Raw genomic sequence first — 25,022 nt, 5'->3', positions numbered from 1 at the left:
TATCCAAGGAAACTGTAAGGTACCCGACAAAGAAAGTTATCCAAGGAAACGGTAAGGTACCCGACAAAGAAAGTTATCCAAGGAAACAGTAAGGTACCCGACAAAGAAAGTTATCCAAGGAATACCTTCAATGAATCTGCAGGAAATGGTATAAGAGTTGCTACACTTTAAGTTTGGTTACAGTTAGCCAACATGTTCATCGATTGGTCAACATCTATCCAAAATTTAATATCAACCAATCAAAAGGACAAATTATTCAAGTTTTTATTCAGTTTGGATGCTTATGTTTAGAAAATTGAACTATTCTACCATATTTTGGTTCCTTGTATAAAACGGAATGAAATAGTCAAAAATCATTAATAAAGAAAATAATGCATTTTTCTTTGACTGCCATGGATATATATTATTTTTTTGTAATTAAATATACATTAATAGATGACCATATAATTTGTCAGAATAACAAAATGATAATAACAAAATGATAATGTAATTTTATACAAATACCTTAATTAGAATTGTTTGTGTTATCAAACATGATAGTTTCTTTATACATTATGGCAAAGAAAGAGGTGATACTCACGATTGTTTTCAGCATTATTCCTCCAGTAACGCTGTTGTCGCTGTTGTCCTGCCAGTGCAGACCCATCAGTACTGTCAGCAAGTAAATACCGGTACTGCCTTATTTCTGACAGTTCAGCCTCACACATACATTTACAATACACCAAGCTCATAAACTGATATCATATTCATAGTCTACTGCAAAAGTTACATAACAATTCACAATACATTTTAAAGGTAAATAACTACAGGCATGATGTGTTCTTGTTTATAATCACTGTTACTAAAATAGTACATTAAGAATACTCAACTAAGGATATTAATATGCACATAATGTAGATAATATTGAGACAGTGACTGAGGACTCTCTCCTCTTGTTCAATCATATTCATTTATTAGTCCTCAGTCCACTTACAAATAGTTATTATGACAGCAATAACTAAGCAGCTTTATCAATAATTATTTTTTTTATTCAGGGAAATCCTGCAACAGAGAAAAATCTTTTGATTAGATGTCAACCTGGTTAACAACAATTCCATTTTCAAAAGGTTCAGCCCCTGGAGATTTCAAACCTCGTTACTGCTTACAGTAGATTTCGCACTTAATATTGTATCTGTTTTCAGAAGATTTCGCACTTAACATTGCGTCTGTTTTAAGAAGATTTCGCACTTAACATTGCGTCTGTTTTCAGAAGATTTCACACTTAACATTGGGTCTGTTTTCAGAAGATTTCGCACTTAACATTGCGTCTGTTTTCAGAAGATTTCACACTTAACATTACGTCTGTTTTCAGAAGATTTCACACTTAACATTGCATCTGTTTTCAGAAGATTTCCCACTTAACATTGCGTCTGTTTTCAGAAGATTTCACACTTAACATTACATCTGTTTTCAGAAGATTTCGCACTTAACAATGCATCTGTTTTCAGAAGATTTCGCACTTAACATTGCGTCTGTTTTCAGAAGATTTCACACTTAATATTGCGTCTGTTATCAGAAGATTTCGCACTTAACATGTGTCTGTTTTCAGAAGATTTCACACTTAACATTGTGTCTGTTTTCAGAAGACTGTTTTCAGAATATTTTACTCCTGAAGATATTAACACTGTTTCTGTTTTCAGAGAATTTTACCCATGAAGATTGTTAACATTGTTTCTGTTTTCAGAGAATTTCACCCTTGAAGATTGTTAACATTGTTTCTGTTTTCAGAGAATTTCACCCATGAAGATTGTTAACATTGTTTCGGTTTTCAGAGAATTTCACCCATGAAGATTGTTAACATTGTTTCTGTTTTCAGAGAATTTCACCCTTGAAGATTGTTAACATTGTTTCTGTTTTCAGAGAATTTCACCCTTGAAGATTGTTAACATTGTTTCTGTTTGCAAAAGATTTTACTTTTAGAAGGATTAGAAAAACAGACACACAGCATGAAATATCATATAAAAGTGATTCTCTCCTTCCTATGATATTAAGGTGTTTGTGGTCTGACATTTCATGTCTTTTTATTGATGGGTTTGTTTCTAAGATACCTCTGAAGAAATTAAAAGAAAAGAAAAACAGAAATTTATAACGTCAATACCTGCCAAGAACCCTTTCAACAGTAGTTCTGGAAAAGTCGCGGTAATTGATTTATGACGTTAATTATTATTCCCTAGCTACTGAGGCATAACAATTTTTTGCTTGCTTCAAGTTTCCAATCGACCACATTTTTTTGCCTCCGACCTTAGTATTTTTATATATTTTTTAACCTTTTTTGGTGTTTCTTGTTGCTTACATTTTCTGGGTTATTTTTAAATGCCTAATTAATATAGACCCAGACTGAAATGGCAACAGTTCTGATCGTGAAAATGAGATTCAGACACATCTACACCTAAAAATAATTCTAATAGAATTCCATGAATCAGATGAGTCGCTAGGCCACTAAAATCATAACCTTTGGCCTCATGACGGGTTTAACTATTACATAAATTTTGACATCAAATAGATCCCCTAATTAACGTGTTTTCGACAATCATTAATTTTTTTGTTCTTAAATAAAGGTATTGCCTAATTATAGATGCATGTTGATGTCATAATTTTATTTTCATAAACCAGTAAAACAGTAAAACAAATAAAAAGTGGTGCATTGTTGTGTGTGATTCATCTGTTATTGTGGAAACTTTTGGCATGCAGGGGGCACACAAATAACCATCAAACCCTATTTCATTTTGAAGTGAAATCGAAAGCAATCATTTGTTCAAAAAGATTGGCTTTAGAGACATCAAACAAGAAGACAATAACTTAATAAGTTTTCAGAAGAGAAATAAAGTGAAGCTGAAGTAAGAAATCCAAAGTTTTGCCAGTCCTATATATAATACCCAGTATCTTACAATGGGCAAAATATTGCATGCGTCTAATTTCATTTTGCATGTGACTTCATCTACCAAGCAACATAATATTCATGTTATTCAACACGCAGTGCCATTTTCGTCTCTAGAAAACTCTGCCATAGTTCTTTATTTCTATAAAACTATTAATATATTAAATATACTTGCATTGATTTCACAGAAATAGAAAGATCATAAACAGCTTTTTTGTATCTTGATTCTTAAATGGACAAGTTATTGCCAGTTCTATTCTTTTCCTTAATAGTATTTATTGAGTATAGATGCAGAACCGCTGATTTAGCAGTTATATTGTGAGACAGTCAAGTAGTCATCCACACCAGGCATTGGGGTTCACACTTATTTCTATACCAATGACAATTGCTGATTTACCCAATTTACTGTTGCTCCATACCATGTAGAGCAGACCTGCAGTGAATACAAACACTCATTTTCATAGAGCAAATTTAGTCAGTCTACATGACTTGGAACTGTTGTCTATTTTTAATAAATAGCACAGCCCTCCCCACGTTCGCAAAGTAACTATGATTAACAGTTAAGAGAGCGTAAAAATTGAGCATTACGTATTTTCTTTTAATCTGCTTTTATAAGATACAACCAGAAAATACATGCAGTACCAAAATGTTCGTTCTTTTGTTGATCATTATAAATAAAACTTTACAAGGTTGTCCCAGTAAAGTTCTGTACTGACTGGAACTGACTGCAAACATACCTAGGTAATTTTTATGGTATAAATATCAAGAATTTGTTGATTTTTAAATGAAATGTACCATAAACGTTTCTCTGCTTTTCCATTATAACACTAATATCAATTTATTTTATTTGCTATTATATATAACATTCTCACAAAGCCATGACAATTACAATCGCCTGAAACTCATTAAATGAAACTAACGCTGGGACAGTTTAACTTTCGAGCCCAAATGCCATGTGACATCCCAAAGGGCGTAGCTTGTGGGTGAAATAAGTTACAGTTCAATTTTGCGTTCTACAGAAAAAGGAAAAGCTTTCTAGGTCAGGGGCCTTGCTGCGCTCACTCCATTTTCTGAAGATTGCCCAAATGGACTCTAACTTATACTTAGCTCCTACTTATAAGGGTTGATTGTCAGTGCACACTTAGTAATGGCCATGCCTAAATGATTATTTGTGAACTGGCAAAATGTGTTCATACACCAATGAAACGCCATTCTTATTTATTCAATGTTTATAATTTCACTCATTTCTTTTGATGTTCTCTGGGTAAATCCAACAAGAATGCTGAAAAGATCACTTTCAAGACAAATGTATGTAGAAAACCATGGCTGTTTGAACAACAACACCACAACAAAACATAATTTAACATTATTATTGTAAAATAAAAGGTATTCCAAAGATGTTGTGTCCAGCGGAATATAAATGCAATTGAAAGAAAATGCATTCATCTTAGGAATTGCAATAGAATTATAACCAATAAGATGGGCACATCACTGTCAACACAGGATCAACAGGTTAAAAACAGATTTAAGTTGATTTCTTTATTCTGTTTCATGAAGAGTGAACATGTCAAGTAACCTGGTATTCATATTAAGGCAATCTGAAACATCCTAACTAATTAAATCACATTGAGCACTTACCTCTTCCAAAACAGTCAGGTATGTTTCCTCTAGAACTACCTGGGCTTGTGTCCAATATTAATTATCTACATGTAGGGCTTTCTATCCTGAGATCTATCTTGAGTTCAAAATGTGAGTGTCTCCTGCAAATCTCTCTACATAAAACTCCACTTACCTAGGGGAAAGCACCATGTCTTCCTTGTCTGAGCAGAGAGTGTCGTCAGATTCGTCTCCCTTGGTCTCACTCTGATACTGAGGCTGGGGGGAAATTCTCACATGCTGTTTTGTCTTCTGTTCTGACCGGGGCTTGTCTGTCATAAGAAATTACCATGATAACAAAAACGTCTTCCAATCATTAAAATAAAATACAAATGGCACATTTAAAACTGAAAACCTCATACTTCCATTACAGTCCATAATTACATAGAGCATAAAGCTCAATTAGACATTTACTCTTAGTGCACAACAATTAACAGTGTTAAAACATTCAATATTATTAATGCTATGTTATCATTTTCTAAACAAAATCACACTAACAAAATATGCAGAAGTCTATAAATCTACGTACTGTGCTTCTAGTAAAAAATAGAAATACTCTATAACTAACATGTAATATAAAAATTGCAACTTTTGAGTTCACAAGGGACAAGATTTGAAGCAGTAAGGTACTATAACATTCATATACTTGTAAAATCGCCTACAAGCTTGTGAAATATTGGAGAGAAAAAAAATCAAAACCATCACCTATTAAAAATTGATACTTTGTTTTTGAATTTTTTTTTTTTCATGGTAATATTGTATTAGTTTAAGGCAATATTAAAAAGAACTCAGAATTAAAAAAAAACTAAAGCAATTGCTGTGCTCTACAAGCAATGTATAATGAAATCTTGGTGAAAGCAAGGCAACGCATTCTCTACAGCACACTTCCGGTTTACAAACAGTACACACATTAAACCATTGTGTTTAATACTCTTCTATTTCTCGTGTGTGTTTGTGCTGCATTTTGCTCTCAAGACTTGCATGTGCATGCATTACTTTCAACACTTAAGATCATCTGAGAATGTACATGAGGGAAGCACACTGTTCTAATATAGAGGGTGGGGTACCTTCTGTCGACCGAGATCGAGTTTTCAATATTGAGTTTGAGGTTGTGCTAGAAATCGGCTCGATTCGATCTAAAATAAAACAGTTACCTCACAATACAATATTTTCCTGTTTTAATTTTTCACAAAACATGGAGACAAGAACCTTACCCTGTTTACAGTGAATGAGCAAGACCCTTAGCCAGAGAATCAGCTAGAAACACTAACCCTAGCCCTTAGTTGATCTAGTCAAAAATGTACCTATCTGTCCCAGTCCAGTTTCCCAATATAGCCATTTTAAAATCAAATATGTACATACATTAATAAACACTTTCATTACTACAGAAATTATTAATTTTTACACTTACAACAATTAAAATTTACGTAAATAACAACTGAACTGCCTTAAAAATCAAACTTATTGCAAACAAACACTATGGTGAAACTTGACTACATGTGTAGACTCTATATGCTCATTGACACCAAGTTGAAATCTATTGCAAATATATGTGCACAGTGTTCAGTGATAAATACCTTTCCTTTTCTTGTAATGAGTGACAATTCGCCGAGACGCTACATTCAGATATTAATGTGTGAATGTTAGGACTAAGAGTGACTAATATTATAATATGATTTCTTAGAAATCAATTTAAAGATTCTAGTCTTACTAAAATAACACTTGTCATTTCATCATGCTTGTCACGCAAATTAAGTCACATATTTTAGTACATCATGCACAAAATTATTACAATCACCTACATTTTGCGGTGGCTTTGAGGAGCTGTTTGACCTTGCTGTGTATGGGGTCCGAGGCAAGGTCAGTGTTGGCTGTGTCAAGGTCACTCTCCACCTGATTTACAGAGGGTACCAGCATCTCCTAGCAACAAAACACATACTGAATCAGGTGCATCATGAATCACTGGTTAGCATACATTTTGGTGCAGTTTCATTGACAACACTGGTTAGCATACCTTTTGGTGCAGTTTCATTGACAACACTGGTTAGCATACCTTTTGGTGCAGTTTCATTGACAACACTGGTTAGCATACCTTTTGGTGCAGTTTCATTGACAACACTGGTTAGCATACCTTTTGGTGCAGTTTCATTGAAAACACTGGTTAGCATACCTTTTGGTGCAGTTTCATTGACAACACTGGTTAGCATACCTTTTGGTGCAGTTTCATTGACAACACTGGTTAGCATACCTTTTGGTGCAGTTTCATTGACAACACTGGTTAGCATACCTTTTGGTGCAGTTTCATTGACAACACTGGTTAGCATACCTTTTGGTGCAGTTTCATTGACAACACTGGTTAGCATACCTTTTGGTGCAGTCTCATTGACAACACTGGTTAGCATACCTTTTGGTGCAGTTTCATTGACAACAAAATGCCATAGTCTGTTCAAGTTCATTTAATTTAAAAATTTACTATAGAATTTTATATGAAATATTAAGTTATCTTGGGAAACAGTAACTCTAAAAATATTAAATTGAAGACAAGATTACATAGCTTAAAATGTCATAAGTAAATTAACTAAGAAGACACTAAACTGGAGACAATAATAAAGCCATTCACAGCATTAACTGGAGACAATGATAAAGTCGTTCACAGCATTTACATGTTTTGTTACGGAACTAATCAAAGGTGACTAAACAAACACCCTCTAAGTACTTGATTTAACAGCTTACCTTGAAAGAGTGTTCAAAGTCCTCAGTACGGACAGACTCTGCATCACTACCGTGTCCGGGTGTGAGTTTGATGGGTGACCTTGAGGATGGGCGGGGCAAGGAAGAGGTCACAGTCGGCTTTGGGTAGATAGGTGGATACCCAGGTCCTGCAACTACACACAATACACTTAATGAGGGGCCCAACATTATGTTCATGTTTGACTGAACTTAGGTAGAAACTGAACAACATTAATGGAAACTCTTAATTAACATTATTATACTTATTCAAACTTTCCACCAAACACACAACAATGTTGCTTGACGTGGATTTACGACGTTGTCTGGATAGTCATCAGGAGCCTGTTTAAATAAATTTTCATCTGACATACACGTTTTCCAAAAACATTTTGTGTTCCATAACCAATAGAAAATATTTAAGTATTGTGTAACCTGCATTTTATTTTGGCCCATATTCAAAATTCAGGAACAAGACAATGCTGAATATTTAGCACTATTAAACCACTACCATAATAACAAACTTTGAACTATATATCTTGTCAGAATTCTCACTGAATGATATAAAGATAAAATTTGAATATAAATTGAATACTTTTTGAGTGCTTATGAACTGATCAGAAAATATTGAGGTCCAATATATTGGACCAATATATTCTTAAATATTAGATAGATATTGAAAACGATATAGGTACGTCAAGTTCACTGAGGTATTAAAAGGATGAAGAGAAATGTGTTAAAGAAGTTTACATTGCTATACAGAAAAAATGTAAACATAAATTTAACATTTGTTAAAATGGCTCAATTTCAAAAATGGTTGTAATTGCAAAGTTGTCTCGATGTTGGGTTTAGGCGACATCAAGTTTTGACGTCAAACCAATTTGCAAAAGCCCAAGTCAAACCAACGCAGAGTTTGACGTCAAGGCGACGTCAAATGTTTACTTGGTTAAGTACAAAACCATTTATCCCCATCTTTGCTCTACTAGTAACACAATTAATATTGTTACAGCTAGGGTGGCTGAGTGGAAGCAGCTGCTACCCTGTTGTTGTTTTCATCAAAAAGGGGCATAAGTCAACAATTTGTTAAACAAGAGTTATGGGGCTTGCTACACATGTATGTATTGTGTATGGCAGCATGTGTACCAAGTTTCATGTAAAAATCTTTAATGTTTTTAAATAAGCTCATAATAGAAGATTTTGCACACCAATGTGGACGAACCCAAGGCTGTCACAATACATCAACTTTGCTCATTGAAAAATGACAAGCTGATAAAGAATATTAGTTAAAGGAGTTATTTGATGACAACCTATCACTACAAAGGTTTGTGTTATAAGACATATAAGATGTTAGAAATTTATCAAACTTGGGGAATTGCATGCATAAAGACTTTAGGCTTCCATGAATATTTAACATTAAAATCATTCTTTTGAACAAACACTTGTGTTAAGTCACTGCAGAATAAATTAATATTCAAAGTTGGTAGGTACAAAGCGTTATTCCCCCAGCGGGTATCAACTGATTAAGGCACTATCACAAGATATGACATGTAGGCACCTTTCCTGGGGCGTGCCTCTGCAGGGGTAGGCACCTTCATTTTGGACCTGTCAATCATGACAGGACGAGGCACAGGGTTGGGCACCGGGCGAGGCAGGTTTCGCCCCTCTGTAACCAGCAAAAACAGTTGACTACAGTGATAGTTATTGCTTGAACCAGAACTAACAGTATGTACAGGAAGCTGCTGTTGCTTTGTTCTGTAAAGACCCATCAATGAAGTCCTTGTAGGAAAAGAATGGAGCAGGCTTCAGTTTTATATGATTTATATCAAAAGATAACCTGCATGCAGATATTTTAATGATTTAACATGTGGCCTGAAAGAAAAATCTCAAAGTAATCCAATTATTCTTACTTATCAGTAAATACCCCCTATATATTTTGCCTGGGCAAATATTTAGGGCTCATAGTTTTCCAGACTATAGATGTACTCTGCATATCGAAACTCATATTGGAATCAAGCACATGGCAAACTTTATATGGAGATATATACATGTTACAAAGCTGAGAATTGTTGTTTTCACGTTAATTTTACTAACCTTTAGCAGTTGACATTTTATTATTTATTTGGATGATTTTTTTTACTGCAATCCAGTTTTACAAATACACCATATACAGTAGGAAAACATCATGCACACAGATGAATAAAGAGAAATAACTGTAGAAGCTGCAAGGTAAGATAAAATACTGATTAATGTGAGTAATGAATGAGTATAGATACATAATATGTCACATCAATCAGGTTTTAGGACCAAAGCTCATTCTTTTGTTATAAAATTATTATTTACTTATCATCATAGTTAATTTTATTCTCAGTGCATACATGTCAGTGATTTTGTTTTCATGTTTTGATCAAAAATCCTGTGATGCAACTTGAATAATGTAGATGAGAGTGAGGGTGATTATACTGGACAAGACCGGAGTACAGACTGGTTACATGGGGTGAGTATATAAACCAGGGGGGCACCTCTGGGGCTGGGTTTGCTAGAATGTTTGTCGGCCCTGCGCTTGGTGAGGGCGGGGAGGGGGGTACGGGAGAGCTTGGCCAGTGTGCACTGGAGCGTGTCTGTGTCCGATCCCCCATCACTCTGAAGATCATCCTCAAGATTACGGATCCTCTCAGCTTCATCCGCTGTTGTGGGCAACAATAATGGCTCTTATTCACACAAGAACAGAACATGAGAGTATGAGATAAGATTTTATTGTATGCTTCACATAATGTAGAACCAAGGCTTTTGGATATAAATTGTTTTGTTTTGTTTTCAAATTCAAATCATATCACAATTGGCTGATATTGACCTTGATCTCACTTCATAGAGCAGAATAAATTGTTGGTTAAATGTAAACATCTTCAAAATGATCCAATGGAAAATCCATTCTCCATTTTGAATGGTAAAAAAACAAAAACATTTCCAAGCGGATAGAACTCATTTTGTTAAACTTTTAAGATGTTATAGTATCTTACAGTAGGCTAATGTATTTTTTTATTCAAATGTCTTTAAAACTTAACTTTTATGATAAGAGTTCTATAAATATCAACTGTTTGCTTAAAAATATGATTTTCAAAACCAGTCAAAACAATTTATAGAGTACCTTTTGTGCAATAAAATTGTTCATTATTCCTCCAGTTTTTTTTACAAAGTATTGAATGATAAAAGAGTAATTTCATAAAACACTGGTTCTATGCGGAGCCTTTTGTCAAACTATTTAACATATCCATTTATAATAATTCATCCAAAAAGCAAACCAGTATAAAGAAAATGATGAAAAATGGGGATATTTTTTCCACTGTAATCCTAAAAGAGAATCTTTTGAAGAAGCGGTGATAGCAAATATCAAAATGTGAAGGACAATTTAATGACTCTTACCATAAAATAGCATCCCTTGTGATTCCTAAACTATTTTGTTAACAACCAATAATTTAGGTTGAATCAACCCCAATATTCCAACACAGATCACAATCAACGATTATACATCCCACATTTCCAGAATCATAATAGAAATGGCAACATTTGGTTGGACATTAAAGAACTACACTGTACAGTCTTATATATTCTCAAACATCAGGCGCATCACACATCAGGCCTACCACACACCGGGCATAGTACATATTGCGTGTACCACACAAATGACTTTGTGTACCCACCTGAGCCATAGACCATGGTGTCCTGGAACTGGTCTGCAAAGTCCTCTGTCCTGATTGTCTGGGTATCCTCATTGTCCGAAACACGACCATCTGAACATACGAAGATAAGTTACAGACTTATGTCAATTGAAGAATAAATAATAATGATTCCAGCATTTTGTTTTTCTATTTCAAGAGATGAAAAAGTGCTTAAATAAAAAGGATAACTGCAACATTTTGAAAGACTTTCAGAAACATCAAGGGAATTTCAAATATTTTTCAAATCTTTTATTATTTTAAACATTCAGACAACTCCATGGAGGAATGTTTCCATGGAGGAAAATCTTCGTCATTATTAATATTACAACGTAACCTGAAACTGAGAAGAAATCACAACTTCTTGAGCACATACTTTTGCGTTTCTGGAGTATTTCCCGGAACTTGTCATCGACCTGTTTTGCATGTAGCGGCATGTTGGCCTGCTGCTCCCGCTTGTCGTCTGTTATGATATAAATATTCACACAGTCAGACCGAAAGTTCACATCCGGTGACCCTGGGGTTGGGGTGCTTCGTCCGCTTGGTGAACTACGCCCACTCAAGTTCATTCGAGGGGAGCTACGCCCACCTAGAACTAGCCGTGGGCTCCCACCCCCTAGCAATATCTTAGGTGATGTTGGCCTGGTTATTGTTTTAGGTGATGTCTGTCCACTGACAGTAACAGGAGAGCTCCTGCCCTTGTCCTCAGTCGTCTTCATAATTATTGGTCTCATCATAATAATGGCAGCTTTTTATTCATATAAATGTTTATGAAACATCATGACATTTTTTTATCCAACAGGTGTTAATTGGGTTATAGCAATATTTGGATACCAGTACTGATAAATTCCTATTTATAAATAATAAATGAATTAATTATGACATTAATTATTTATTTATTTTACAGAAGAACAATCTGCCTAAAATTAATTTCTTATATATTTATAAACAAATAAATTTAACAACTAATTATAGTTGTAATAAGATGAATAAATTCTGTTCTATCTAAATTGCCTTATACTTTAATACTATATCAAATAAAAGATAGAAAATATAATAAAATCAAAATTTCTGACCAGAAACAGCTAAAAAAAATCTGAATTACAATAAGGTTTATTCCCAGTTGCTAAACCTAATTATGAAATATTTATTAGCAAACTTCTACACCCAAATCATTTTTGCAAACATGCTATTGGTAACCTTCCTAGCTACACACAGAGAAGCATATTCCTAATGAAAATGGCATTTTATCCTTTCACAAACAATATAACATTCTACAGTGCACACATAAATCAGCAATTAACAGTTGGCAAATATTTTGTACAATTAGAAAGCTTAGCAAAATTGATCAATTTCAAAGTTTAATCCCATCTTAAAGACTGAAGTGCACACATAACTTCATTCCTGATTATCGTATTAACCAGAAAAATTAAAAGTTTGGTATTATGTTTTAACATTGAAGTTTAAAATAGGATAAACTGCCTGAATAAAGCCCTTTAGACAATCCAAAATACCCTTTCTTTGTTTCATATTATAAATTAATTTAACAAGAGGTTGCAAAGAAGTCCTGACAGAACTTAAAATAGAAATGGATGAATTCAATAAATATGAAACCCCATGCGAAAACAGCAATGAAAAACAATGACAGACCACTCAGGTAAATATGAGCTGCACCAAATGATTTTTGGCCTAAGGATATACATTTGCTTCTATTTTTTTAAATTTGGTATTTCAGTTTTTCATGTACATGACATTTCAGGAAGCAATACTGAAAATTTCATCACAAAATCTCTAAAATTGTGTCAGATACATGTTAACATGTGAGACAATGCATTGCACATTTTGTATACTTAATTTCAGGTCATACGCACAAGTCGTTACATAAGTACATTCTTGAAATACATGCTATTTAAGTATTTATGGAACAAATCAGTGGTTGCTATGGTAACATGAATTATGTTATTGGCATAAATAGTCAAGAAAATGATGTGCCAATGACAATCCATTTAAAGAAAGAAGTTTTGAAGAAATTAAAACACACTGACAATGCAAACTGTCACAAAATAAGCCCATCCTAATTTCAGGACACCAAGTTTGGTGATAAGTGGTAAAATGTAAATTAAGCCAAATGTAGAGAGCAGACATTGACTGAGGTAACATGGCTGGTTATCAAACCTGATCAAGATATTCTGCCCAAACACATTCTGACCAAACTTGGTGATGATAGGACAAAGCCTTCTTAAGTTATTGGTCAGAAAAAAAGAATTTTGTGTAATTTCTATATTTAAAGCGCAATAACTCTTGAATGACTTAAGTGATATGGCTGGTTAAGGAACTTGTCAAAGATATTATTCTCAGACAAATTCTACCAAATTTGGCGATGATTGGCTTCTAAAGTCATTGATCTGACAAGACCAATTTGAGGTATTTTCTATAATAAGAGGGCGATTACTCTCGAGTGACTAGAGCAATATGGCTGGTTATGACCATTATCAAACCTGTTCAAGATATTTTGCTCAGATAAAGGCTTCTTAAGTTATTGTTTAAAAATCGACAAGATACTGGGAACTGCCGGCCCCGACAAGGTGCTGGTTAATCTGTAATATTTCCTGTTTATTCATCAGGCTTTCTATAAACAGGCATATGAAAATGCATGATCTTGGGCATTTATTTCATTAATCATTAGGCCTAAAAAAAAATACATTTGGTTCGGGTTACCCGACCCTACCTACGGAATAGGCGCCGAAAAAAAAAATGAAAAACTAAAAAAAAAAAAAAAAAAAAAAAATATAATTTTTTTTTTTTTTCTTTTTTTTTTTTGCTTTTCAATATGTAGTTTAAAACCTTAATTGCTTATATAGAAGATAAATTTAACACTATTCTCCAATGATGAAAATGACATTCTTATATAAAGCCTAATAAAAAAAAAAAAGAATAAAAAAAAAAAAGCCTACCTACCCTACCTATTTTTGAAAAGGATGTAACCCTAACCAAACAATTTTTTTTTTAGGCCTTACTTTTTTTGTAATAATTAGGTCGAAAATTACTTGATTCAACTCACATGACAGTGCCATGTATTATTAGTTTATTATGAAGAAACTGCAGTGAAACCAATAACCTATTGTTTTATATTTAACTTGCTTGTCTTGTGCATCATCAAGTTTTGAAAAATCCGACAGCTAACATTTTGTTAATCTGGTCAAATCCCCTTGACACGGAATACTACCCGGATTATAGACTATGATCTTTGGCCACATTACAGCTTAAGTCACCATTAAATATCTGTCATAATAATAGCAGACAAACCAAACAGTTATGTCAATCTATAAGCTATCAATAACAAGCAAAGTTGCTAGAATTGAAACGTAATATCACCCGAATGCATTTCAAATCATAAGCACCAAGAAGGGATTTCATGACTCGTAGCTTGCAATCTTAGTAGTGCAAAGATGAGATATAAATTCTTATTATATAATAAAAATTATTGTCATTTGATAAATATTTTGAGATTTGCTCCAGTAAATCAAATAATTGATCAGAATGAATAAAATGAGACTTAGCAAAATGAAGAATATGTTTATAGAGTACTTGAACCAACTGACTCAGAGAATGTACATTATAGTTCTGAATGCGTGTGTTACCATCACTGAGGTGTTGTCCGTTCAGGAAAGCCATTTCTGTGGTGGTGCCCGGGGCAGAGCCTGCCCGCCGATGTGCGCCTCCTCTTCCTCCACGATCCTGCAACACACATAGAAACTTAATGTTGATGCTCATGTCTCTACTAATGAGATCGCCAGATGGATTCTGATTTAATCCTTTAGAAAGCTCCAGATAATATAAGGTTTTAAGAGGGGTATTCAGCAGTTCATGCATGGCTAGTATAGAGGCATCTGCCTCAAACCTTAGGTAGGTAGCGTTTATTTCTTCTTAACTAAACCATAAAATCTGCAGCTGCTTAAATAGTCCAATCAAGCAGAAATAAACAATACATATAACGTGTCATTACAGTTATAGTTTTTTTATTGTTATTTTATTTATAATGCATACATAACAAGAACTTATCAGTGTAAGGATCATTATTATAGGGCCAATATTTGAATTTAATGCAAGTAAGAGTTATTTTACTTGGTTATTTAAGTAAGAGTTATTTTACTTGGTTAGTTAAGTAAGAGTTATTTTACTTGGTTATTTAAGTAAGAGTTATTTTACTTGGTTAGTTAAGTAGATTTGATGGTTGACTACCATTGTATAGTCTCAATGCAATACATCAAGTAGTTGCTGAGATATTAACCTATGTGTGCTAACATGCAAAACCTTAACCAGAATTTCTAAGTCAAATAATAAAGGCCCATAATTTGCATTATATTCAAAATAGTGTTATCTAACTTCATTAATTTAGTAGGTTATATCGTTGGGAAAACATATCTGAAGTTTCAATGCAATACATGATGTATTTGCTGAGATTTTGACTTAAATGTGGTTAAATGCAAAACCTTGACCAGAATTTCTAAGTCAAATAATAAAGGGCAATTATTTGTCTCAATGCAATACATCAAATCTTACTTCATTACTCTAGTAGGTTAGATAGTTGGGAATAATATCCAAAGTTTCAATGCAATAAATGATGTATTTACTGAGATAATGACTTAAAGGTGCTAACATGCAGAACCTTAACCAAGATGTGATGCCTACGTCAACACTAGGGTGAGTAGTATAGCTCTCCTTATTCTTCGAATAGTTGAGCTAAAAATGAATCATGCCAGATTAAGAGTATTAACACAATAACACCAGACACAAATTTAATTTTACATTTCTAAGCTATGTCAGAAAACTAACCGTTTTAATTAACTTGATGAAGGATTTACACTAATAGGCATAATAAATAAGTTTATGACCATTGATTACATCAGATAAATTAATAAGTGGTAAAAAGCAAACATGAAGAAAAAAGGCAGGTTAAACACACATGTAAATAAAATGTAAAAATGATAATTTTCTATGTATTCGGAGAGCGAAAAAAAAAATTAATTTATGGTGTCCGAACTCTTGTGAATTATGGTATTCAATATTATTTTGAATAATAAATTGAATTAAACAATAATCAAACTTACATATAAAAAAGCGAAGTTGGGCACTGTCAAAATATTTTTTGCATAACATAACTTTTTATTCTCGACAGTATGGTTGTATGGTTTTAAAGATAACCATCGCCATTTTCACAAAAAAATTTTTTTTTTTTTCACCGTTAACAAACATGGTGGCTGAAAATGCCGGACGATTTTGACATTTTTTCTATGCGTCTTTTAACCAAAAACATAGATTAAAAGTTTTTTTCTCGGACTTTTCACATATTTTTTTCCCTGAGTCTAATACCCCCTATCGTCTTATACCCAGTCATTTACGGTAAGTATGGGAATTAATTAAGGAAATATCAAATACCGTTACATTCAATTGGTCAAACATGTCAATTACATTCTTCATTGTATAAGTATAATGCAGATGTTTACAAAAACAGAGCCATCCAGCTATTTGTTTTTCTTCTTTTTAATGTGCTCTACATCCCCCTTACAAAAAATAGACCACTATTTGTTCAACCCAGTCCCACTGACCCTGTAGTTGTCCCCTGGTTCTAGGGGCCTCAGGTCTGGTTCCCTGTGCTTGCTGTCGTAGAGACTGTTGGTTCCCGTTCCAATGCCTGTGTCCCGGTCTGAACTCCCTGTATAACGGGATCCAGAACTCTGCTGGGACATGGATGGCTTGAAGTTGGAAGAGGGACCTGATAATAGATATATATGATTTATTTTAGTATTTAAAATCTAAGTCCGTATTCCACTCTAGTGACGGCACGTCATAACAAGTATTGTTGCGCGATGTCATAAAACAAAATAGTGTGTTGTTAAAATGACATTTATTTTAAAAACATGTGGCTTTTAAGTGATCTAACCAGCACTGTTTATAATAAAAAGGGTTATTAGTATTGTGTTTTGATCCAGAATGTTGTATTGGACTCTTATGGATTTTCGCAAATTTTGATTTCACTCGGCTTGCGCCTTGTGAAATCCGAATCTGAAAAAATCCACTTGAGTCGAATACAAGCTCCTGAATCAAAACGCAGTACAAATTACCCTATTATATTCTAGTGCACTTTTTTATTTTTACTCTCTTTTTTTATCAATATATATTTTTTACACATGTGTATCACATTTAATATTTTATTTATATGCTGACCTAGCTGGCTGATGGAGAGTTCATCCCCATTCTCTAGCCTTCCATTCTCGAGACTGGAGCTACCCCGACTGCCAGGTCGATGTATTACTGTGTTGTCTGTTGCTGTTGTAGCTGTGCTGCTGCTCTGAAATGGCAACGGGGAACAACTACTGCATGATGGTATTTAGAAATCCTACCTCATTGATAACCGGAATAGTTAAAAACAAGCAAGATACAGAATAATAATAATAATAATGATAATAATACCATAAATGACTGGGTATTAGACACACTTTTTTCCCTCAGAATTCGATGTAAAAAAATGCCTGCGTATAATACCCAGTAACAATTTTTTTAACTTTTTTTCTGAGGTCGATAGAAAGGGATGTTACTTGTGTCATATTGATCGAGTATTTAGGGGTTAAAACTGCAGTTGAAGATCGGGATATGGTATATCGTAAGACGTTAATTATTTAAACAAAAATATTTTTCGATTAAAGTTATTCAACATTATTTTGAATAATAAATTGAATTGAACAATAATTAAACATGCATATAAAAAGCAAAGTTTCCCACTGTCAAAATATATTTGTCAGTTGTACGATAAGGTGTGAAAAATTCGCACTGCCTTTAGTTCTGTTTAACATACCAATACTAAAAACTGATGTGATAATGGTCTTGTTTTTTCGCACATTTCCGCGAACTTTATTCATTTCTGTAGGTGTTTACATTTTGAGAACAAACCCGTACAATATAAGGTTTACAGTATGCATAACTTAACTTTTCATTCTCGACAGGTTATCATTTACGATATACTGTCAAAAAGAAATCTTACAAATTTTCATAAAAGGCACTTCTCAGTGCTATCCAGAAACAAATTGTCAAACTCAGTTCTTTTAAGTGCCTTTCCTAACATAAAATGAAACATATTTTGCATTATCATTGTCACGGACTTATAATAAACCATATATTTTATATATATATATATAGGTTTATAGGTCCGTGTCATTTTATGGTTTTAAAGATAACCATCACCATTTTCATGAAAAAAAAAAAAATCGTCACTGTTAACAAACATGGTGGCCGAAATTGACAGACGTTTTTGACATATTTTCTATGCGTCCTTTCACCCAAAACATAGATTAAAAGTTTTTTCCTCACATTTTTCACGGATTATTTTGTCTGCCTCTTATACCCCCTATCGTCTTATACCCATTCATTTACGGTAATAATAATAATAATAATAATGATAAATAATAATAATAACAATAATAATAAATAATAATAATAAATAATAATAATAATAACAATAATAATGAAGAGAATCTTTCAACAATATTCAGCAAATCTTCTCTACAACCTGTCAATTCTTATCAAATATGGATATAAATATGTTGTTACATTACACCAAAAGATCAGCTACGTTGTTTGTAATATTCATGGATTTAACATGAAGACAAGTCAGTTTGCTGCAAAAGGAAGACATTGCTGTGCTTCATCAGTTTACTCATATTTAACCCCCATTACATCAAAAATGAACACTCTAGTCTATTCTGCATACCCCTTGAGAGCGTGTGAGGGATACTAGCTCTGCATCGATCTTGTCCAATATCTGTGTGACAGGGTCAAATGCGTTGGCGGCACGTTTTGTGCCCCTGGTCTGTGGGTTGGGCCTCTCCTCCCTCTCACCATCAGAAAAGCCTGTGGCTGACCCTGACTGCACACCGTCCTCGTCGTCGCTCAGTGTGCTGTTATTTGTGAACCTCATGCTGCCCTGCAGGAAACACACAACTGTCATAGTTTGTCTCATATACCTACTTGGAAAAGTCAATCGCACATTTTAAAAATTTGTCACCACACAAAATCTGAAAATATCTCTATGGTAAACCAGTGTCCAGTACATGAACACTGACTGTAATGCCAACATTCTGTAACTCCCAGTAAGCGAGTCCTTATTTCTCACTATGAAAATTCTTCTCTCCATGTCATTCACTGATCAAGTTGGCCAACCTTACAACACAATGAATAATTGTTACAGTAAAAGCTAACCAGCATATAAAGGTTTTTACCAGTTTGATCCTTCATCAATTATTGATGGGTCAACAAGCCATTACATTTATATTGCTCACTAAATTCCAGAATACCAGTCCAGAATTATAAAACATTTTTAATTCAGCAATATTTTAAATGAGTTATGATCCCCTACTGGCTTCCCTTAGCTAGGATCTGTGTATCACTGGCGAGATATATGCCAGAGTGCATGTCCTCTGGCCAGAATGCATGTCCCCTGGCCAGAGTGCATGTGTCCTTGCCAGAAAACTTTTCCCCCGGCTAGAATACATCGTCACCTTAGTGCAAGAACTCAATATCTGCTTCTATATTTATATGCAGTTATTGAGTTATTGGACTAAGGTGATGACATGTTCCTAGGCCAGAATGCATGTATCCAAACCCATATATGTCGCCTGGACAGAATGCATGTCCCCTGGCCAGAATGCATGTATCCATACACAAATGTATGTCCCCTGGATGGAATGCATGTCCCCTTGCCAGAATGCATGTCTCCATACCCAAATTATGTCCCCTGGCCAGAATGCATGTCCCCCGCCAAAAAACTTTTTCCCTGGCTAGAATGCATGTCCCCTGGCCAGAATGCATGTCCCATGGCCAGAATGCATGTCTCCTGGCCAGAATTCATGTCCCCTGGTCAGAAAACTTTTCCCCTGGCTAGAATGCATGTCCCCTGGCCAGAATGCATGTCCCCTGGCCTGAATGATTGTCCCCTGGCTAGAATGTCCCATGGCCAAAATGATTGTCCCCTGGCCAAAATACATGTCCCATGGCCAGAATGATTGTCCCCTGGCCAGAATACATGTCCAAGGACCAGAATGATTGTCCCCTGGCCAGAATACATGTCCCAGGACCAGAATGATTGTCCCCTGGCCAGAATACATGTCCAAGGACCAGAATGATTGTCCCCTGGCCAGAATACATGTCCAAGGACCAGAATGATTGTCCCCTGGCCAGAATACATGTCCCAGGACCAGAATGATTGTCCCCTGGCCAGAATACATGTCCAAGGACCAGAATGATTGTCCCTTGGCCAGAATACATGTCCAAGGACCAGAATGATTGTCCCTTGGCCAGAATACATGTCCCAGGACCAGAATGATTGTCCCCTGGCCAGAATACATGTCCAAGGACCAGAATGATTGTCCCCTGGCCAGAATACATGTCGTATGCCATACATTTTGGTATGAGAGAATAAAGGCTGTTTGACTTGACCTGTAAATCATCACATAACTGACTACAAAGTGGATTTCTATGAATGTTCTTCATTGCTTCACTTCAAACAGTGTATGTTTATTGAAGTACTGACTGTAAACAGCCACTGTGTGACAAATATGTGGCACATTCACAAAGACAGTCACATAACGTATTGCCATAAAAGACATCTTTTTTTCTTTAGATCTATATTTAAGTATGTCTACTTGAATGTACTACCCATCTTCAGTATATTAAGTGTTACCCTACACCATATTGACAGAGCAGGACAACCATAACATGTGTATATACTGCGACCCCACAGTGGTTTTAAATTGCTTTATTGTGCATTTAATTCCCAGTTGATATAAGCAGCCAATGGTCCATTCATCCTTCCACTCCGGTGCTAATTCTATGCAGTAAACTGAACATCAACATTGTTAGAATTCGATAAGTAATGCATAAGCCTTTGATAAAATGTGAAAACGAAGTTCATCTTGTCATTAGATGTTTGTAAAGGTTTAAAAGCAGAAAAATGAAGAAAAAAAACATACAAATATACTGGCACATTGCTGGTGAGTTACAACAGACTGAAGCATGGGATGATATTGTGTGGAGCCAGGGTACATCATGCTGCAAAAAGGCTATCCATGTCTACTTGAATCAATGAGATCAATGTACCATGTTAAAGTCTTTACTGAAATATTCATTTTTTATTCATTCATATGAATTTCAGGGAGATTGAGTATTTTCAATCAGAAACCTTCCTTCCAACACAAATCTCTGGCAAAAAACAATGATTATTGCCGACAAGAGACATTAGGAGACATTACATTTCCTGCTGTGATCATAAGCTAACTACAGAATAACAATTCTTTAATGAATTTTCAAAATTGAATGAAATAGCTACTGAAAGAAAATACCAAGAATCTGATACTGATTTTATACATTGAATGAATACAACTGTAAAATGGTTAATTGACAATATAGGAGATTGATTGAGAAATTGATACCTGACTTTCATAAAAATCAAATCCATAGCCAATAAAATCTCATTAAATCTAGTATCACAATACATAGTTGAAGATTTCTGAGCTACATTAAGGTGTCAGAGATCATGTTCACGTTGCCAATACCTCGCTCAGCAAAGATGGTATCAAATTCAATAAGTCAGAGGTTTTCAATATGTCACAGCCAAACTTATAAAATGATAAATACATATTAATTGCCAGGTATTTTAGCAGTGCAAGACAAGACAAGTATTTTACAAAATCAAGGACAAGAATTGTAAGAAGTCTGTCCAGTGAACATTTATAGTCAAAGTAGCAAGAGAAATAAGAGAAGAAGAACATACAATACAGACTAGTGCCACTGTGGGTTTAATAGTCAAGGCTCTGAGAACTGTCACTTCACCAACCACTTTGTCTTACAAGCTAGTTCAAAGTGCACTTATTAAGAAGGTCTAGGGAACAAAGGTGTACCTGAATCCAGTCTTATATCAGACGGTTACAATGAAGGGAAACAGATTCCAGCATGCAGAGTTGGTTGTTACTGAAGATAAGCAGCAATGCACATACAATTGCAGACTTAAAGGGAATTCCCGCTAAACCTGACATGTTTGGATAGACAAATCTTTCACAGACCTCAATACCCAATCAATACCAAACCATGTGTTTGTGCTAATATACCAGCAATTTGAACTGACAAAAAATGTAATCTTTTGCTAACAAATTAGCCCCATGCTGTGGGTACAGTTTAAAGTGGTATTGTGCCTTGTATTTTTGGGGGTTAACAAAAATGTAGGTCCATTTAATATTGGCAAGATTCTCAGCATAAACTATTCACATCTGGCCCCAATTTCTCGAAACTTCTTAAGCAAAACAGGCTTAAGTAGCTTATTTCAATTAGCCTAAAAACATACTTAAATTTAATTATGATAATTGAAAAATGGTTTATTGTGATTAGAATAAAGACAATTCCTATCTTAGGTATTAAAACTCTTAAAGAAGTAAATATTACGCAAATAATTGAAAAACAAAAATAGTCAGCTTAGCTTAATCCTGTTATAAAGGACTTAAGAAGTTTCAAGAAATTGGGGCCAGATGCATGAACTAATCCCATAATGTATGAACTGGAGGAACAGGAACGCTACACAATATTTATCATACCCCTAAACTGGCTAGTCAGCACTGGAGGAACACGAACCCTGCACAGGATGGATCATACCCCAAAACTGGCTAGTCAGCACTGGAGAAACACGAACCCTGCACAGGATGGATCATACCCCAAAACTGGCTAGTCAGCACTGGAGAAACACGAACCCTGCACAAGATGGATCATACCCCTAAACTGGCTAGTCAGCACTGAAGGAACATGAACCCTGCACAAGATGGATCATACCCCTAAACTGGCTAGTCAGCACTGAAGGAACATGAACCCTGCACAAGATGGATCATACCCCTAAACTGGCTAGTCAGCACTGAAGGAACATGAACCCAGCACAAGATGGATCATACCCCTAAACTGGCTAGTCAGCACTGGAGGAACATGAACCCTGCACAAGATGGATCATACCCCTAAACTGGCTAGTCAGCACTGAAGGAACATGAACCCTGCACAAGATGGATCATACCCCTAAACTGGCTAGTCAGCACTGAAGAAACACAAACGTTGCACAAGATGGATCATACCCCTAAACTGGCTAGTCAGCACTGAAGAAACACGAACGTTGCACAAGATGGATCATACCCCTAAACTGGCTAGTCAGCACTGAAGAAACACGAACGTTGCACAAGATTGATCATACCCCTTAACTGGCTAGTCAGCACTGAAGAAACATGAACCCTGTACAAGATTGATCATACCCCTAAACTGGCTAGTCAGCACTGAAGAAACATGAACCCTGTACAAGATTGATCATACCCCTAAACTGGCTAGTCAGCACTGGAGGAACATGAACCCTGCACAAGATTGATCATACCCCTAAACTGGCTAGTCAGCACTGGAGGAACATGAACCCTGTACAAGATTGATCATACCCCTAAACTGGCTAGTCAGCACTGAATGAACATGAGCCCTGCACAAGATTGATCATACCCCTAAACTGGCTAGTCAGCACTGGAGGAACATGAACCCTGCACAAGATTGATCATACCCCTAAACTGGCTAGTCAGCACTGAAGGAACATGAGCCCTGTACAAGATTGATCATACCCCTAAACTGGCTAGTCAGCACTGGAGGAACACGAACCCTGCACAAGATTGATCATACCCCTAAACTGGCTAGTCAGCACTGGAGGAACATGAACCCTGCACAAGATTGATCATACCTCTAAACTGGCTAGTCAGCACTGAATAAACACGAACCCTGCACAAGATTGATCATACCCCTAAACTGGCTAGTCAGCACTGGAGGAACACGAACCCTGCACAAGATTGATCATACCCCTAAACTGGCTAGTCAGCACTGAAGGAACACGAACCCTGCACAAGATTGATCATACCCCTAAACTGGCTAGTCAGCACTGGAGGAACATGAACCCTGTACAAGATTGATCATACCCCTAAACTGGCTAGTCAGCACTGGAGGAACACGAACCCTGCACAAGATTGATCATACCCCTAAACTGGCTAGTCAGCACTGAAGGAACATGAACCCTGTACAAGATTGATCATACCCCTAAACTGGCTAGTCAGCACTGGAGGAACACGAACCCTGCACAAGATTGATCATACCCCTAAACTGGCTAGTCAGCACTGGAGGAACATGAACCCTGTACAAGATTGATCATACCCCTAAACTGGCTAGTCAGCACTGGAGAAACATGAACCCTGCACAAGATGGATCATACCCCTAAACTGGCTAGTCAGCACTGGAGGAACACGAACCCTGCACAAGATTAATCATACCCCTAAACTGGCTAGTCAGCACTGGAAGAACACGAACCCTGTACAAGAACATGAACCCTGCACAAGATTGATCATACCCCTAAACTGGCTAGTCAGCACTGGAGGAACACGAACCCTGCACAAAAAGGATCATACCCCTAAACTGGCTAGTCAGCACTGGAGGAACACGAACCCTGCACAAGATTGATCATACCCCTAAACTGGCTAGTCAGCACTGGAGGAACACGAACCCTGCACAAGATTGATCATACCCCTAAACTGGCTAGTCAGCACTGGAGGAACATGAACCCTGCACAAGATTGATCATACCCCTAAACTGGCTAGTCAGCACTGAAGAAACAGGAACCCTGCACAAGATTGATCATACCCCTAAACTGGCTAGTCAGCACTGGAGGAACATGAACCCTGCACAAAAAGGATCATACCCCTAAACTGGCTAGTCAGCACTGGAGGAACACGAACCCTGCACAAGATTGATCATACCCCTAAACTGGCTAGTCAGCACTGGAGGAACACGAACCCTGCACAAGATTGATCATACCCCTAAACTGGCTAGTCAGCACTGGAGGAACACGAACCCTGCACAAGATTGATCATACCCCTAAACTGGCTAGTCAGCACTGGAGGAAC

At 35.8% G+C, this 25,022-nt stretch overlaps 1 protein-coding gene across 8 annotated transcripts in view; it reads right to left on the bottom strand.

The window, feature by feature from the left end:
* The window catches only part of LOC128231521 (golgin subfamily A member 4-like), an 80,027-nt gene that overhangs the window by 40,123 nt on the left and 14,882 nt on the right, over positions 1–25,022 (bottom strand). For 5 of the 8 annotated variants that reach the window (XM_052944469.1, XM_052944471.1, XM_052944475.1 and 2 more), the window contains exons 3-15: positions 18,782–18,994; positions 17,242–17,365; positions 16,623–16,789; positions 14,655–14,751; positions 11,390–11,476; positions 10,999–11,088; positions 9,820–9,984; positions 8,856–8,963; positions 7,307–7,458; positions 6,376–6,493; positions 6,151–6,189; positions 5,641–5,709; positions 4,710–4,845 (exon numbers count right to left, since the gene is read on the bottom strand). In XM_052944469.1, the coding sequence (XP_052800429.1) occupies positions 4,710–4,845; positions 5,641–5,709; positions 6,151–6,189; positions 6,376–6,493; positions 7,307–7,458; positions 8,856–8,963; positions 9,820–9,984; positions 10,999–11,088; positions 11,390–11,476; positions 14,655–14,751; positions 16,623–16,789; positions 17,242–17,365; positions 18,782–18,994 (1,565 nt within the window). The remainder of the gene's footprint in view (positions 1–4,709; positions 4,846–5,640; positions 5,710–6,150; positions 6,190–6,375; positions 6,494–7,306; positions 7,459–8,855; positions 8,964–9,819; positions 9,985–10,998; positions 11,089–11,389; positions 11,477–14,654; positions 14,752–16,622; positions 16,790–17,241; positions 17,366–18,781; positions 18,995–25,022) is intronic. The other 3 variants (XM_052944467.1, XM_052944468.1, XM_052944474.1) reach the window with 3 other exon arrangements.

This window comes from Mya arenaria, chromosome 4 (assembly GCF_026914265.1).
Source record: "Mya arenaria isolate MELC-2E11 chromosome 4, ASM2691426v1".
Classification (NCBI taxonomy): domain Eukaryota; kingdom Metazoa; phylum Mollusca; class Bivalvia; order Myida; family Myidae; genus Mya; species Mya arenaria.
This window is presented reverse-complemented; position numbering and strand designations above follow the sequence as displayed.